At 38.9% G+C, this 18,944-nt stretch overlaps 2 protein-coding genes across 3 annotated transcripts in view; one reads left to right on the top strand and one right to left on the bottom strand.

Moving 5' to 3' along the window:
• The window catches only part of LOC141404970 (uncharacterized), a 1,496,028-nt gene that overhangs the window by 601,570 nt on the left and 875,514 nt on the right, over positions 1-18,944 (top strand). The window lies entirely within an intron of this gene.
• LOC141404790 (general odorant-binding protein 57c-like) lies at positions 11,156-11,817 on the bottom strand. The gene is made up of 2 exons (XM_073988509.1): positions 11,660-11,817; positions 11,156-11,601 (listed from the first exon to the last, which is right to left on the bottom strand). Exons 1-2 carry the CDS (start codon positions 11,708-11,710, stop codon positions 11,230-11,232), a joined length of 423 nt encoding a protein of 140 aa, XP_073844610.1. The 5' UTR covers positions 11,711-11,817; the 3' UTR covers positions 11,156-11,229.

Genomic DNA, 18,944 nt, shown 5'->3' on the forward strand with positions numbered 1-18,944 from the left:
GCTCTTAAACTTCACTTTTTCTGAATATTGTGTGGGAGTTCGAAAATGAACTATATCTGTAAGGACTGATATGAAGTGCCAAGTTTGGATCGAATCGATTATTCCCTTCGAGAGTTATTGTTCACACATTTTACAGAAAATTTTTGAACTTTTGTACCCGACTTAAAATAAGTTTGTCTAAAATCCTAAAAAAGCTAAAACTGGAACAAATTGAGTTGTACAAGAATGAGAATGAAGTCCGCATATTTTAAATAGAAGACATCAAGACTTTATTCAATTTTTAGAAGACCTTCAGCATATCCTTTAAAGATAGAACCGCAGACTGTGTTCTGTAGATAAAAGGCAATCAGATGACCAGTAGACCAGTAGAAGTTCTTCTAAAGGAATGAGAACTCGAAAATAAGATTGTTTACGTCAGAATCTGGACGCCTGGTCACCCCAATAAAGTTTTCTGATTTTCGTTGAGAGATATTCTCTTTGAGCTAAATAGCGTACTTTATGTGCTCTCTCCGCATAGTTTTCTTTATATTTTCTTTCAATAAAACACTTGTTAACTAAGCATCAACCAGTACTGTTGTCCTTGGTAAGCGGTCATTGCTGTTCAAAGCATTCAATAAAGAACCATTATTGTTCTTATTCCAAACTTCTTACACATTGCATTTTTCTTTCCTTTTTTCCATTTCATTATTCCTTGGTGGTTGAATCTTGAGGAAAATATTTCCACAATTGAAATATTTTCGAGGCTCACGACCGCCGTTCTTTCTGGTGAAAATCCCCACAATTGGCGTTTTCAAAGATATATATGCAATAGTTTTTCTAATGGGCCCTGTATAGTCCTTCAGGTTGTTCTTCAAGGATAGAATCATTATATATGATAGGTAACATCGGAAGGTCTTTTCGAGATAAAAGAATGCCAGAATTCTTTTTAGAGGAAGAAGAATTCCTCTAAGACTTTTTTGATATAAGACACTCAAAAGAATATCCTTCCTAGATATAGGCCCGTCGAAAGTCTTCTATGCACAGAAGACACTCTGAGAGTCTCTATATATCCTCTACGAGTATAAGCTCTACTATATGAAGAAGACATTCAAGAAATCGTATATAGACAGAAGACCTCCTCAATATCTTCTTTAGGAAAAATACCTCCTAAAATGGAGATTTCTAGAAAGTCTTCTTAATATTACCTACTGTAGAGAGAAAACCTCAAAACCCTTTTTCGGAAGAGGCCAGCAGAAGATCTTCTATAAACAGAACATCTCTAAGGGATCTTCTTTAGACATTTACCCCTAAAAAGTCTTTTATTGAATATCAACAAAAACCGATGACTCCCAAGGTGTGTTCTTAAGGAAGCAGACACCCAGAAGTTAATTTATACACAACAGAGCCTCAGAAGTTCTTTGCAGTCAGACGATTCCCAGAATCTAATAAGTTCAGTCCACAATGACTTCTATCGACAGCAGATCACCAGAGAATGTTCCATAGACAGAAGACCCTCTGAAGGTTTCCTATCGGCAGAATGCCCCTGAAGATCTTTTATTGACAGAAGACCATTAGAGGGTCTTCCATATACCGAAAACTTCCAAAAAGGAGGATTTCTAGTAAGTTACATAAATGGAAACCCTTCCTAAGGTATTCAATAGATGGAAGAACTTTTGAACGTATTCATTAAATAGACGATTTTTAGAGGAATTTGTACATGTATATGACTCTCAGAAAATTTTTTATAGATAGAAAGAAGACTCCAAAACAGTTTTTTTCTGTTGATAGAAAAGCTTTTGAGGCCTTCTATAGGTAGAAAAAGGCATTCTATAGATTACAATACTCGAGAAGGTCTTTCGTAAATTGAAAAACTCCAGAAAGTGTTATAGAGGAAAGAGACCTCCGTACACAGCAGAAGGACTTCTATAGACAGCGGATCACCAGAGAATGTTCCATAGACAGAAGGCCCCCTGAAGGTTTTCTATATATCGAATCGTGATGTTAGAGAGGTTTCCGCTTACCCCCGTGGGAACTATTATATGGAGAGTATAATTATATTTGTTTGTAACACATCGAAAGATAAGTCCAAGACCGCATATAGTATATATGTAAATTCTTGATCAACATAAAATTCTAAGTCGATATAACCATGTCCGTCCTCCCGTCTGACCGTCCGACCGTTGTTGTTGTAGCAACGCAAATGTGTTCGTTCGTGTATTATTTCAGTTATTAGGTTCCTCTGTATCCAGATTCAAGAATTCTGCAACCTGGACTGGTTGCGTCCATAAGGAATCAGGAGACAGGTGAGTGGGGTTAGCTGGGCAGCTGAACAAATGTCGTGTGGTCCGAATCCACATGCTGGGCATGTGTTGGGTATCGTGGCGTCAATTCGGGCCCAATACAAATTGAGGCGGCTGCATCCTCCGGATCTTAACTGGGCTAAAACCACTAGTGTTTGCCTTGGCAGCTGGCGTTCTTCTGCTGTGATGGATGGGTGGTGGTCTCCAAGTACGGCATTCACACTGTATCTCTGTACTGCCCGCGCAACCATGTCAGTGTGAATGCTATGCAAGCATGCCTGATAAGCTCGTTGGTCTAGAGGTTCTATTTTATACCTTTGGACGGACCTCTCTAGATCATGAAGATCTCTCCTGACGTACATGAGTGGAGGAAGCCCTGTTACGATTTAATGGTAACAGGGATGCTCACTGCAATAACACCCAAGCAGGTACGGCATCGACAACATCTTATTGTGTTGACGCACCGGTAAAATCATCGTCTCCTCATGAAGATGGTCCACTGGTGTCATGAGCAGAGCTTCGATTTACTCGCGAGTGAAATTTTTTGGGGTGAGGTGGTATTTTTTTTTTTGGTGCAATTTTTTTGGTGGGTTTTGGGCAAGTTTGATAGGGGGTGGGATAAATTTTTGTTTGGTGGTGGGGAGGGGGCAAGTAACCCCCCTCAATTTGCTCCAATTCGAGAAAAGTTTCACTCGCGAGTGGAATTCGAGCGAGTATTCGGAGCTCTGGTCATAAGGAGGCACCCTGTTGCAGTCCTTAGGGCAGCATTCTGGCAGGTTTGAATCTTCTCTCACTGCGTAGTGCTAACTTTACAGACCACACTGGCGCCGCATATATTTTCACAGACCGGGCTATTGCATTGTAGGTACCGTCCGGACGGTCGGAAACAATATACAGCTCACATTTAAAGATAGAACTTTATAATTTGATATAGCAGTTTCTATCACTCCCAGGATGTTTGGTACTGCAAATGGACTATATCGGTCCACGCCTTCATATACTCCCCATAGAACGGTACATAGCGATTTTCGGTATTTTGAACATTGTGGTCCCAATATCCCACCGAAAAGGCTGCAATTTGGTACTTAGTCTTGGTGGTATAAAATTTTCAACCTGAATTTTGTCGGAATAAGTCCACGCCTTTATTTAGCCCCTATAGAACACTACCTCCCGATTTTCGGTATTTTGAAAGTTGTGGTCTCAATATCCAACCGAAAAGTCCAAAAATTGATACTCAGTCTTCGTTGGGCGTATAAAACTTTCCACCTGAAATGAATCAGAATAGGTCCACGTCTCTATATATACCCCATAGAACGGTACCTTCCTGATTTTCGGTATTTTAAAGATTGTGGTCTCAATATCTAACCGAAAAGGCAAAAATGGTACTTTGTTTTCGTTGATGGTATAAATCTTTCCACCTGAAATTAACAAGAATATATCGATGCCTTCATAAAGCCCCCATAGAACGGTACCTCCCAATTTTCATTATTTTGAAATGAAATGAATCAGAATAGGTCCACGTCTTTATATAGCCCCCATAGAACGGTACCTTCCCGATTTTCGGTATTTTAAAGATTGTGGTCTCAATATCTAACCGAAAAGGCAAAAATGGTACTTTGTTTTCGTTGATGGTATAAATCTTTCCACCTGAAATTAATAAGAATATATCGATGCCTTCATAAAGCCCCCATAGAACGGTACCTCCCAATTTTCATTATTTTGAAGGTAGTGGCCTCAATCTCCCTTCGAAATGGCTGAAATTTATTCTTCGTTGCGGGTACAACAACTTTCCGCTTGAATTTCGTCGGTATAGGTCCACATCTCTATATATATATAGCCCCCATATAGCGGAACCTGCCGATTTTCAGTATTTTGAATGTTGTGGTCTCAATATCCCACCGAAATTTCTGAAATTTGGTATTTATTCTTCGTTGCGGGTTGCGGTTGCCTGCATATAACCCCTAATGGAGCAGTACCCACAGATTTTCAGTATTTTGAAGGTTGTGGCCTCAATACGCTTCCGATATGGCTGACATTTGGTCTCGGTACAGGCCAACGTTTTATGCAGCCTCCATAGAACGCTACTTCCGATTTTCGTTACAGGTACAAAACATCCCTTGCAAATACGCAGAAAGTATAGGTCCACTTTTTGGTATAACCCCCATATAAGGGTAGCCCTCTGTTTTGTTTTGTTTTTTTTTTTTTTTTTGAAGGTTTTAGTCAAATTTTTTACAGAAATGTTTGTTAATTATACCCTATACCACAATGTGGAAAAGGGTATTATAAGTTTGTTTTGGTAAAAATTCATGTAACACCGCGAAATATTCGTCGGAGACCCCCAATGTGGTATACCAATCTTCATATCTCGACGAGATAAAGCGATTTTGAGATGTGTGTCCGTCCGTCCGTCTGTCCATTATAAATTGTAAACACGATCCAGGCCGCAATTATGGACCGATCGTCAAATTTTGTATGGAGGTCGGGTTCAGATCAGAATAGATCCCTATTCTTATTGGTGATGATCGTGAAATATTTAGCGGGTGAAATGGACCAAAAACATAATATTTATCCAATTTTCTAGCGGCTCTGTAGATATCAATAACAGTCCGATCAACGCGTAATTTTAAATAAGGTAAGAGTATATCACAAAGGAGATGCTTGCAATTTGAGATGGCGATCGGATAATATTTAGAGGGTTAAATGGACCAAAACTTTTGTGTGAAAATTGTGAAAATTTGTAATATACATCTTATATCTTAATTCCTGGAAGTGACATTCCGGACAAGTGAGATATACTTGAAAGTGGAACGCTTGACCTTTCAATTGATGCCAATTATGTTGGTGTGAATGATCAGATAACAGAGTTACAGCCTAATATATTCCGTTATTTGTTTGTAGTATAATAATAAACTCGCTAGAAGTCGCAATTATACATCAATAGTCACGAAATTTTGCACCGGGTAAGAGTATAGGTCGAAAAAGATGCCTACAATTTTGAATGATGATCTGCTATTCTTTAGCGGGTGAAATGAACCATTACTTTTGTATGAAAAATATACAAATTTTATTTTTGGTCGATATTTTAATTCCTTGAGGACATATATATTTCGCAAAGTAGCCTACATATGGAAAAAACTACTGACCTTTCCTCTGATGTAAATTGCAATAAAGTGTTTGCTAGATAACGGTCCTACTGCTTAATATATAATGGGTTCTGTGTACAGAAAAACATTTTTATCCCATGCTACATATTGTCTCTCCAAAAGTTTATGTAACACCACGAAATATTCGTCCTAGACCCCTTATTTGGAATGCCAAAATTCATATCTCGACGAGATAAAGCGATTTACGGATGTGTGTCCGTCCATTAAAAATTGTAAACAAGCTTAAGGCCGCAATCATGGACCGATTGTAACGAATTTTTTAAGGAGGTTGGGTTCGGGCCAGAATAGAAATGATTAGTTTTTGGTGGTGATCGTGAAATGTTCAGGGGATGAAATGGACCAAAAACAAAATTTTAACCAATTTTGTAGCAAAATAATAACCCGCAAAATTTTAAACAAAGTTTGAGTTTATGACGAAGAAGAAGCGTACAAACCAACGTCAAGATCATATAATACTTAGCGGGTTAAATGGATTGAAACTTTTGTGTGAAATTGGTAAAAATTTCAATAACGTTGCGGTTAAACAACGGAAGTAGTAGTACTACATAAGTGGGTTTCATTACATTTTAGTTTGTGTGAACTAAATTTTCCTTTCCTGCTACAAAAATGTCTTTGTCATGCTAGATAACTTTTTGGTTTTGGTCATAAGTATTATACATTACATATCTGATATTTGATTATTACATTTTCACAATCATTGAAAAGAAGTTCCGTGGAGAGCGATTGTCCAGGGATAGTGGTATAGGGTATCCCATGGTAGGCTCAGTCCGACTATAGACTTTTCTTACTTGTTTTTGTAATAATTTTGTGTTCCCTGAATATAGAAAAAAACTATCCACATATGTCTAGCCAGTATTTCATAATTTGTTGCAAGTATTATAATTTAAGATATTTTGCTCCTGCAAGGAATAAGAGGAAGAGCTTAGTACTTTCATAAACGTAATGAAACTAATTGTTCCAATTTACTTCAATACAGTTCGTGTTGGAGGTTATAAAAAATTTGGCCCAGCCGAACATAACACGGTTCTTACTTTAGTTTAGTTGTAGTTTTCGTTTTGAAGAACCTTTCCGCATTACAGTTATTTGGTAATTATTATTGTTTATAATTTGTTCTTCTCTGCCTATTAACATTTTCAAAAATCTAAATTATCTCATTATAGAAGATATTTGAAAATTATCTTAAATATTTTCCAATATTTTTATAACACAAAACCCGTATTCACATTTTTCACCATTACTTCCATGTTTGTCATAGCATTTGTCCAGTGCTTCTGTATTGGTCATATTTTCTGGTCTCTTTATGGTGGCAACATCTAATTTCCATTTTCATCAACATGACCCCATGATTCCATCATGCAATAAATGTAACATTTGAAACGTGGATTGATATCAGTTGACCCAGCCTTCATTGCATCCAATATGAATTGAGTTCATCCTCTGTCAGCTGATTTTGTTCAACACATGCATGGTATTTGGTCATATCATCTGAGTAGATCTAAGGTGAAGTTTAATTTGATTAGTTTTTTTATTTGCTTTTAAAATATTTGTTAATAATTTACCCACCCTTTGAAACAAAAATACAACTGCAATTGCAAGGCACCCAAAAGTTTTGAAACAATACATTGTAAATATTGTTCCAGCTGCTTTTACACACTTCATTGAAATGTTGATGACATGAAATATTTGTTTTTGTATGAATTGTGAAAATAGTTTAATTTCATAATTGCATGCAAGGGCCACTACAATGCACCGCTATTAAAATTATGATAATTATTAATACAAAATCTGACTTCATATAAATTAGAAATTGAAATCACAAAACACCAGTATGGGGATTTTTTTTTAAATTAATAATAAATTAAAAAGCTAAAAAAAATCCCACAAATGCCATGAAAGCTCTAATTACTATTTTCATTCTTGGTAAAACAATCACAGTGCTCTTGAATCATCTTTAAATGGAAGATGCTTACACCTGGGAAGTTTTGCGGATTCTGAAACTATAATGGTCTACCCATAGATGACCATGATGCCTTCTAAGGCTTTCCAAAGAAGGACGTGAAGTCTTCCTGTAGTAGGCTGTGTGAAGTTTCAATAAAAGGCCATGGCGTCTTTCTATAGAAGACCATGAGAACTTCTTACAAAAAACCACGAGTTCTACCCATAGAAGACTAATGGGTCTTCTCATAGAAGACAAAGATGTCTTTCTAAAGAAGACCGTGAGCTCTTTCTATAGAATACCATAAGGTCTTCGTGTAAAGACCATGTGTCTTCCTATAGAAGACCATGTGGTCTTCCTATAGAAGACCCTTTTGAAGAAATCTTTGAAGTCTTCACACAGAGGACCATTATCTCTTCCTTTATAAGATCACTGGTCTCCCTCTAGAAGTTCATGAGGTCTTTGTCATCTTTGCAAAGAATGCCTTGAGAATATTCTACAGAAGAACATGAAGTTTTCCTGTAGAGGGCCATAAACTGTGAAGAATCTTGAGACCTATCCATAAAAAAAACTTATAGAAGACCATAAGATCTTCTTGAAGAATACAATGAAGCTATTCTTATAGAAGAGGTATTTCTATAGAAAACCATTCTTATAGAAGACCATGTGGTCTTCCTATAGAAGACCATGTGTTCTTCCTATAGAAGACCATGTGGTCTTCCTATAGAGGACCATGTATTCTCCCTATAGAAGACCATGTGTTCTCCCTATAGAAGACCATGTGTTTCCTCCTATAGAAGACCATGTGTTCTTCCTACAGAAGACCATGTGGTCTTCCTATAGAAGACCATGTGGTCTTCCTATAGAAGATTATGTGGTCTTCCTATAGAAGACCATGTGGTCTTACTAAAGAAGACCATATAGTCTTACTAAAGAAGACCATGTGATCTTCCTATAGAGACAATGTGGTCTTCCTATAGAAGACCATGTGGTCTTCCTATAGACAATGTGGTCTTCCTATAGACAATGTGGTCTTCCTATAGAAGACAATGTGGTCTTCCTATAGAAGCCCATGTGGCCTTCCTATAGGAGACCATGTGGTCTTCCTATAGAAGACCATGTGTTCTTCCTAAAAAGACCATGTGGCCTTCCTATAGAAGACCATGTGGTCTTCCTATAGAAGATCCTGTGGTCTTCCTATAGAAGACCATGTAGTCTTCCTATAGAAGACCATGTGGTCTTTCTATAGAAGAACCATGTGGTTTTACTATAGAAGACCATGTGGTCTTCCTATAGAAGACCATGAGGTCTTCCTATAGAAGATCATGTGGTCTTCCTATAGAAGACAATGTGGTCTTCCTATAAAATAGAGTGTGGTGTTCCTATAGAAGACCATGTGGTCTTCCTATAGAAGACCATGTGGTGTTCTTATAGAAGACCATGTGGTCTTCCTATAAAAGACCATGTGGTATTCCTATTGAAGACCATGTGGTATTCCTATAGAAGACCATGTGGTCTTCCGATAGAAGACCATGTGGTGTTCCTATAGAAGACGATGTGGTGTTCCTATAGAAGACCATGTGATCTTCCTATAGGTCACCATGTGGTCTTCCTATAGAAGACCATGTGGTCCACCTATAGAAGACCATGTGGTCTTCCTATAGAAGACCATGTGATCTTCCTATAGAGACAATGTGGTCTTCCCCATAGAAGACCATGTGGTCTTCCTATAGAAGACCATGTGATCTTCCTATAGAGACAATGTGGTCTTCCTATAGAAGACCATGTGGTCTTCCTATAGAAGACCATTTGGTCTTCCTATAAAAGACCATTTGGTCTTCCTATAAAAGACCATGTGATCTTCTTATAGACAATGTGGTCTTCCTATAGAAGACCATGTGGTCTTCCTATAGAAGACCATGTGGTCTTCCTATAGAAGATCCTGTGGTCTCTTATAGGAGACCATGTGGTCATCCTATAGAAGACCATGTGGCCTTCCTATAGAAGACCATGTGGTCTTCCTATAGAAGATCCTGTGGTCTTCCTATAGAAGACCATGTGGTATTCCTATAGAAGACGACATGGTATTCCTATAGAAGACCATTTCGTTTTTATCTTCCTATAGAAGACCATGTGGTCTTCCTATAGAAGACCATGAGGTCTTCCTATAGAAGACCATGTGGTCCTCCTATAGAAGACCATGTAGTCTTCCTATAGAAGACCATGTGGCATTCCTATAGAAGACCATGTGGTTTTCCTATAGAAGATCATGTGGTCCTCCTATAGAAGATCATGTGATCTTCCTATAGAGACAATGTGGTCTTCCTATAGAAGACCATATGGTCTTCCTATAGAAGACCATGTGGTCTTACTATAGAAGACCATGTGATCTTACTAAAGAAGGACCATGTGATCTTCCTATAGAGACAATGTGGTCTTCCTATAGAACACCATGTGGTCTTCCTATAGAAGACCATGTGGTCTTCCTATAGAAGACCATGTGGTCATCCTATAGAAGACCATGTGGTCTTCCTATAGAAGACCATGTGGTCTTCCTATAGAAGACCATGTGGTCTTCCCATAGAATACCATGTGGTCTTCCTATAGGAAGAAGACATATAGAAGACCATGTGGTCTTACTATAGAAGACCATGTGGTCTTGCTATAGATGACCATGTGGTCTTACAATAGAAGGCATGGGGTCTTCCTATAGAAGACCATATGGTCTTCTATAGAAGACCATGTGGTCTTCCTATAGAGGACCATGTGGTCTTCTTATAGGAGACAATAGAAAATCATGTGGTATTCCTATTGTGGCGATGTTGAGGAATGAAAGAACACCGTTATATTTGATTTTTAATTATTTTCACTTTATTCTTTTCGGATGTTACGTCCGTTCACTTTCGCTTTCACAATGAGAATCAATAGTTGGTAGACAAGAATGATGGATGAGAGTGATTGGTACAATCAGAGACTTACAGCTAGTTACTATTAACGTAACGTAATTAAAAGTAAGTGCATCTTACGTACTAGTTGTTATCATATTATTGACTAGGGTTACCTTATATACTACACTATTGAAGATCATGTGGTCTTCCTCTAAAAGACCATGTGGTCTTCCTCTAGAAGACCATGTGGTCTTCCTATAGAAGACCATGTGGTCTTCCTCTAGGGGACCATGTGGTCTTTCTATAGACAATGTGGTCTTCCTACATAAGTCCATGTAGTCTTCCTATAGAAGACAATGTGATCTTTCTATAGAAGACCATGTGGTCTTCCTATAGAAGACCATGTGACCATGTGGTCTTCCTATAGAAGACCATGTGACCATGTGGTCTTCCTATAGAAGACCATGTAGCCTTCCTGCATGATGACAATGCGAACTCTCACACATCGATTCAAACCAGCGTCTTTTTGACCGGACAGAACGTCGAATTGATGGGTCATCCGCCGTACATCCTTTACTTGGAACCCAATGACTTCATTTCATTCGCGCACATCAAGAAAAAAATGCGTGGTCAACGTTTTTCTTCGCCAGAAGTTGCTTTTGAACCGTTTAAAAACCATGTTTTGGAGGTGCCTCAAAAATATTAAGTGCTACTCAAGAAAACAATAAAACTAATTTTGATGGTAAATGTCACAACAAAAACATCTAAAATCATTGGCCTGTTAAAAACTTTAAATCTTCACATTAAACAAATCGATTCATAATTATAGTTTTGTTGTCTTAAACATTTGAAGAATTCCCGATTAAAGCTGCGAAAGGAGTTTAACACTTTATTAAAATAATTTAACACTTTATTAAAATAATTTAACACTTTATTAAAATAAAAAAAAACTTATTCTTCTTCTATTTCCGCTCCGCTTTTTCAGCTTGTTCAATGTCTTTACGTTTCATTGCTTTGGCAATACAAGTGGAAACTTGATAGGAATATTCACACTTCTCCTCCACACTTTCATTGTCATTTTTACATTTCTTGGCCATCTCTATATCCTCTTCGGTCATACGATCTTTTTCACGAAGTGTGGACAGATCAAGTTTTCCATTTTCATCTAAATGACCCCAACTTTCTAGAATACAATGGGTATAGCATTTCATGCGTTCATCATCACTCTCGTTTGATTCTGCTATAGCGGCCTTTGCCATGGTAACAAACTCCTCTTGTGAGAGATTGTTTTTCTCCAAACATTGAACATGTTTAGCAATGTCTTCAGAGTAAATCTAAGAGACAAGTCTATAAAGTAAAATAATAAATTTTAGATAAAGCGGAAATTCTTACACTTCCCACAAACAGTAGAGTTAGGAAAAATCCAATATTTAATGAATTCATGACACTTTTAGTTTGGTTTAGAGCTTTTAAATTAACTAAGTATTTTTATTGTCGATTGTTGGCTTTTATATGAATTTCACAACATTTAGATTTGATGTAAAATATTGTGTTGATTGTTTTTTTTTTCATCAGAATATTCAGTCTGTCTAAATTTATATTTAATTTATCTAAAAGCAAAGCATTATTAATTACAAATTATTAGAGCTATTAAATAAGTTTTTATTTCTATAACAAAATTAAATATTATTGAAAAGAACTTGATTTCCAAATAAGATACGATTCATACATAGATATTTTCCGAAAACACCCCAGTAGGCATAAGTGATCCGAACAGTAAAATATTCAATACAAATCTATAGAGAACATAGATATATTTTTATACCCTCCACCATAGGATGGGGGTATATTAAGTTTGTCACTACGTTTGTAACTACTCGAAATAATCATTGTAGACCCCACAAAGTATATATATTCTTGATCAGCGTGCAATTCTACATCGATATAGCCATGTCCGTCCGTCTGTCCGTCTGTCTGTCTGTCCGTCTGTGGAAATCACTCTAGCGTCCGAACGGATTGAAATTTTGGGAAAATATGTTATATTTACGTAGGACTTTTGGTATTGAAAGCGGGCTATGTAGGTCCACGCTTTCGTATAGCCCCCATACAAAATGACGCGTGACGCGTCGTCGTTTTAAGGAATTTTTAAGATATTTGGCCCATTTTACCACCGAATTGGTTGTAATTTGGTATTTTGTGTCTTCAGTAGGGTGACCAAAAAACCGGTTTTCCCAAACAAAACGGTTTTCGATTAACCGAAATTTTCAATTTTTTCAAAAACCGGTTTTCGGTTTTCAAACATTTTCAAAACCGGTTAACCGGTTTAAACCGGTTTTGTTAAATAGGTACAAATTTGCTCATAATAGGTATATATTTGATTAAAAATGTGCGGCAAGGGGTAAATTAAGTATAACGACTTCATTATTATATAATTATCTCATAATATCCTTGTTATTTGACAATAAACCTCGAAGTGGGGACAGCAATATTAAGACCGAAATTCTGCCCTAAGGATAGTTAAAGCCCTAACAAATATAAAATTGTGTACCAAAAGAATTGAGTTTACATTTTATTAAGTTCGGATTCTTCGTCTTGCTTTGCCAATCTCAAATTATCATGAAATTATTCAAAATTCGGCGGCTATTTGAATAATGACTAAGTTGGACCAAACATTCGTTTTAAATTGTAGCTACTATGGCTTTAGTTCCTAGTTCACTGCATTAGTTCCAAAACGTATGAGTAACTTCATAAAAACTAACGTGTTATATAACGTATACGCAGATTTTTTTATGCAAATGGTGTGTACCATTGGAACTGCGTAGTGAACTTAATTGACACAACTCTACATTTTACACAAAAATATTTTTCAAATTTAAAGGTACCTGACATTTAAAACTTTGTCGAACCTTGTGTTATGCCTTGTTCAGACTGACGGTAATTCGCTCTCTATTCGTTGTTCGACCCCAAATTACGATATAATTACTTCATTTCCCATACAAAACGAACGAACAACGATTTTTGTACATTATTCAATAAAAATTACTCTCAGAACGACGATAAAATATGTCCCATCTCTAACAAATGAGAGAATTTATCGATATAAATTAATTATGACAGGAAAAATATAAGATTTAAAAATTTATTAAAAACCTAAACATCTTTAGAAAACCTGCAAAACATGAATGAAAAGTAAACGGTTTAACGATTAGTATACATTCAAATCCTAGCAAATTTTCTGTTCTATTTTATTGAAATTGCATTTCTTGTCCACCGTTTCAAATTCGCGTTCAAATTTAGAAACAAAAAAGAAAGTCTATATACCAAAAAGTTATTTTGGTAGGTCTCTCTCTCGATAATTTTGAAAATAGAAAAATTAAAAAATGCGCTGAAAACACTAAAATTGTGAGAAAAATAGAAAAGATGAAAGAAAATAATTTTATTTAATATTAAATAGATATCTGAAAGAAGGACAAATATTGTTTCAGGTTATATCAATTAATATTACTCGTCTTTTGGCTGAAACTTTCATTAAATTCAGTAAATAAAAAGTAGGAAAATATGAATCATGTTGCTATGAATTGTGTACAATGTCGTATGAACTGGTTAATTCGTGTACATAATTATGAGAGCGAACAACGTGATTCAAATGCTGGTATGAACATGGCATTAGTTAATTTAGTTTACCTTCAAGAATACAATTGTAATGAAATATTAAAAATATTACTATTTTTTTAAACCGGTTAACCGACACAAATAACCGGTTTTTTCGGTTAACCGAAAATGACGTTTTTGGCAAAAACCGGTTTCGGTTTTGTAACTCAAAACCGGGTAACCGGTTAACCGGTTTCGGTTTTGGACACCCTAGTCTTCAGAGGCCAGAAAACATTCTTACCAAAGTTGGGTTGTATAGGTCCACGTTTTGGTATAGTCCCCACATAAGACCCCTTATAGTACGCGTCATTTTAATATATTTTGAATGTATTAGACCCATTTGACCAAAGAATCGGTTGCAACTTTGTATTTTGTGTTTCCAGAGGCTAAGAAACATTTCTACCATAAAATGTTTATATAGGTCCACGTGTTGATATAGCCCCCATAATACAAATCTCCCGATTTTCGATATTTTGAACGTTTTAGCCTCATTATCACACCGAAATGGTTGAAATTTTGTATTTAGTCTTCTTTAGGCGTATAAAACTTTACCCCAGAAATTTGTAGGTATAGGTCCACGCCATCATATAGCCCCCATAGAACGGTACCTTCCGAATTTCGGTATTTTGATGGTAGTGGCCACATTAATCCACCGAAACGGCTGAAATTTGTGGTGGAGGGTATAAAAAGTTCGGCCCGACCGAACTTAACGCTTTTCTTACTTGTTTTAAATCTTTTGAGCCCGTAGGGAGCTCGATAAATATCTACATAATTTAAAAGAGCCTTTTGAGTACTCAAGGATAGAGTTGGGCCATCTAGTTCCTAGTTCCTGGTACTAGTTCCAAAGCGTATGAGTAACATCATTAAATATAACGTGTGATAGTAAGTATACGCAGTTTGTTCAAAGAAAAAAGGTGGGCCATTGGAACTGCGAAGTGAACGAGATAGTTCCATATAGTTCCTTTGGCACAACTCTACTCAAGGATCCCATATGGGACTGTAGAAAGCCCAAAAAATTGCTGTAGAAATCGTTAGAGCCCATAGAGGGCTCAAACAATGTCTATAAAAATCTTTGAACCCCATAGAGGCTTTAGAAATCTTTAGAGTCCATAAAGGGCTATATAAAATTTTGAAGAGACCATTGGAGCACGTAGAACGTCCAAAGAATTCACAGGCCGCTTAAAATATCTACATAAACCATTAGAGCCCAAAGAGGAATCAATAAAATTTTACAGTAATGTAAGAAGGAAAAGATCGGTCGACCGTTAGATTTCATACTTAAGTTCAATCTATTCTCTGTACCGGATGGACCCGGGACCACACAACATTAGCGTTCCGGCCAGCGGCTGCCACCTCAGTGTACATGTGTTTGTATTTGTTTCGTTTTTCTGTACTGGGAGCAGCATATCCCGGAATGTCTGCTCCGTATTCTTATGGTCCGTGACCGGACGGAGGAAAACACCAGGACCTATTGGTCCTGCTCGGTTTGTCACATCCGCATCTTCACCCATATCCAATCTTGGGTGAGATGAAATAGATGTCAGGGGTGCGTGCATTTAAGGTGTTGCTCCACGCGAGGGACTACGATAGGGACTATATTGCTGCATGCTGCGCGAACACAGCGCCCAGTGAGTCGTCGTCAGATTATGAAACTCCTTCGTCGTCAGATTACGAAACTCCCCCGCAGCCCCCCCCCCCCCCAACAGCAGCCGCATGCGCAGCATTTAACATCAGCTGTTGTTGTTCCAATCCCGGAAAATGCATCCTTTTTGCAATTTAATTGCAATGGACTCCGTGGTAAGATCGATGAAATAGTGGAATTTATGAATCGGAAGAGAGAAGAGAGTAGGAGCGGTGCAGGAAACCATGCTGAACGACCACAGCTCAGTACGTTGTGATAGTTACAACGTAATAAGGAAGGATCGCACCAGATGTGGAGGTGGGGGATTAGCTTTCCTTTTGCATCAGTGTGTTCAATACAGACCTATCTCGCTTGAGCCTGCCTCTAACGACCCGTACATGGAATGTTTGGGGTAGCAGTCAGGTGTGGAACTGCCGAGATAGAGTTGTTGAACGTATACATCCCGTCGAGAAATAGCTGTATCTCAGATTATACGCCTGACATTAGCCCGCTTTTGGAAGGTCATAATCGTCTGGTCCTGGGGGACTTTAATGCGCTTCATGAGATGTGGCATTCGGCCCTCTGAAACGACCAGAGGGGTATAGCTCTGGCTGAGCAGATTGATAGATCTACGTTTTTCTCGGTCAATGAGGACGCCCCCACCAGAATACAGTTCGCCAGACATAACCATCGTGTCACCTGGTATGGCAAATGACGTCACCTGGCAACCCGTCATTTCCCTTGGATCAGACCATCTCCCCATAATTGTCTCCATCAGCAGACCACCCGATTTCATCACCTTTGAACGCCGCACATTCGTCAATCATGGGAAAGCTAATTGGCCGAGTTTCAGAGAGTTCACCAATCACCGCAGAGAACTGCCCAATCCTTCTGATGTTCGGGTAGCGGAAAGGACGTTCCGAGACATCATCACTGCTGCAGCCGCTCGCCATATCCCTGCTGGTCGAATACCCGAAGTAAGACCAACCTTCCCAGCAGAGGCGACGGGATTAGCAAAGCGGGATGAGCCTCGTCCAGCCAACCCCAATGACCCCAGAGTCAGGGAACTGACACTGGAGGTTAAAAAACTGGTCGGCGAGAATAAGCGGAACAAGTGGTTAAATCATCTGAAGAGTTGCAACATTGGAGCCGGTAACGGTGAATTGTGGGCAACGGTTAAGTCATTCTTGAACCCTGGAAGAAGGGAAGATAGGACCTCAGTCACGTTTGGCGACGTTACGTTGAATTCGCTTTGCTTGTGGAATGGGTGACCTTGGAAATGAGCACTGAGAGACAAACAAGGTACCGTTGGACCGCCAACGGTTGCAAAAAAACAAAGAGAGATAGAGAGACAGTAATGTACTCGCCAAATCGCCGCATTAGAACACAGCTTAAAACAAATGAGACGTACGCGAAAGGAGTTAATTTGTGGAAAGCTGTCACTGGGTGAGGATCACCAAGTAGTGTGCTCAGTGCTAATAGTGTGTGTGCGGGAAATTACCACGTGGCAAGCGGAGTAAGTCGCGGTAAGTGTTTTCTTTTATTAAAACATAGACCATTTACGCATACCTGTAACCGGTGTTCCCACAATCCTCCCTAGTGCTGGTGATACTGACGTGAATTAGGGATAATTAGTGCATCTGAGGGCCGAAAGGTCTCAGTAATATCATTGTGTCAACGAGGGCCGACAGGTCTCTTGTTTTAGAGATAAATTTAGTGCATCTGAGGGCCGAAAGGTCTCGGTAATATATTAGTGTCCAAGTGGGCGGACAGGTCTCTTGATTTAGAGATAAATTTAGTGCATCTGAGGGCCGAAAAGGTGTCAGTAATATTATTGTGCAGACGAGGGCCGACAGGTCTCTTGAATTGGGGATAAATTTAGTGCATCTGAGGGCCGAAATCAAAGAGGGCCGACAGGTCTCAAAAGTCAGGGTTTAGTTGGTGCAGGTGAGGACCGAAAGGTCTCATTAGTATTATAGTATCAAAGAGAGCCGACTGGTCTCGTGATTTAGGCTTAGTTGGTATAGCCGAGGGCCGAACGGTCTCATTCATATCATAGTGTAAAATAGAGCCGACAGGTCTCGTAAGTTAGGGCTTAGTTGGTGTAGCTGAGGGACGAAAGATATCATCAACATCATAGTCTTCAAGAGGGTATAGCCGAGGGCCGAAAGGTCTCATTTATGTCATAGTGTAGAATAGGGCCGACAGGTGTCGTAAGTTTGGACTAAATTGAAGCCGAGGGCCGAAAGGTCTCGTAGGTATCATAGGGTCAAAGAGGGCCGAAAGGTCTCGTGAGTAGGGACTAAGTAAGCGCCTTCGAGGGCCGAAAGGTCTCGTAGAATTCCGTGTCCAAGAGTACCGGCGGGTATCGTATTTGAGGACTTGTTCGAGAGGGCCAACTGGCCACAATAATTAGAGTTAATTAAGAGTATCCGAGGATAAAAGGTCTCACGCGACAGCGTCTTCACAACGCCTACGAATACTTCAGAACAGCGAGCGGTTATAGACTTCGCCACAGCGGTCGCCTACAGGGCTCGAGCACCGAGTGACGTACGACGGATTATCCAGGCTCGGAGGATCCGACAGCGGTACCCAGGGGACTTTGTCATACCAGCGAAGCGGGAACGTGTCTACGGCCGGAGCCAGCCATAGTAGCTGCTAGAGTACCCAATAAATCAATTGTAATACAAAGAAAATAAAAACTGAATTCGTAAACCAAAGCTTTAAGTCTTTCCCTCTCAGTCACTGCAAAATATAAATATCTGTGACGGATCCTGCACCCTGAGTATACTCAAGCTAAAGGCGGGAAACGTGTCGTTACACTATTTAACCGATCTTACCACCTTTTTCCATTCGAGGAATATTCAGATTTCCGCCACAAAATCAACAGCCACTCTGTTCACCACATGGAAAGCCCAGTTTGGACGAGAGTTGAATATCATGGTCGACGGTAGCAGAATTCCGACCACAAACTGACCCAACATTTTAGGGGTCACATTCGACACTATATTCAAGTCATGCGCACACGCCACAGCTATCTGCGACAAACTGAAAAGCAGTAACAAGGCGCCAGTTTGGTCCCCGAGATTATGTTATACGAAGTGGAAAAATATTCAAACCTGTCAGAATGCCGCCTGAGAACAGAAACAGGGTGCCTCCTCAAGTCTTCAGTGGACCATCTACATGAGGAGGCAAAGTAAAGCAACATAATGGGATGCTATCGTTGCAGTACTTGCTTTGATGTTACCGTGAGAGCCATCCCAACCACCATCTGCTGGCTAGGCCCGACACATTCAGGCATATCAGGAAGGATATTCATGCTCTAGAGAGGGACGTCCAACAATATAGGAGAGAACCCCTAGATCAACAGGCATATCAAGCAGGTTTAAATAGTACTCACATGGA

Source organism: Musca autumnalis, unplaced genomic scaffold, assembly GCF_047663935.1.
Source record: "Musca autumnalis isolate F117 unplaced genomic scaffold, ASM4766393v1 scaffold_5, whole genome shotgun sequence".
Lineage (NCBI taxonomy): Eukaryota > Metazoa > Arthropoda > Insecta > Diptera > Muscidae > Musca > Musca autumnalis.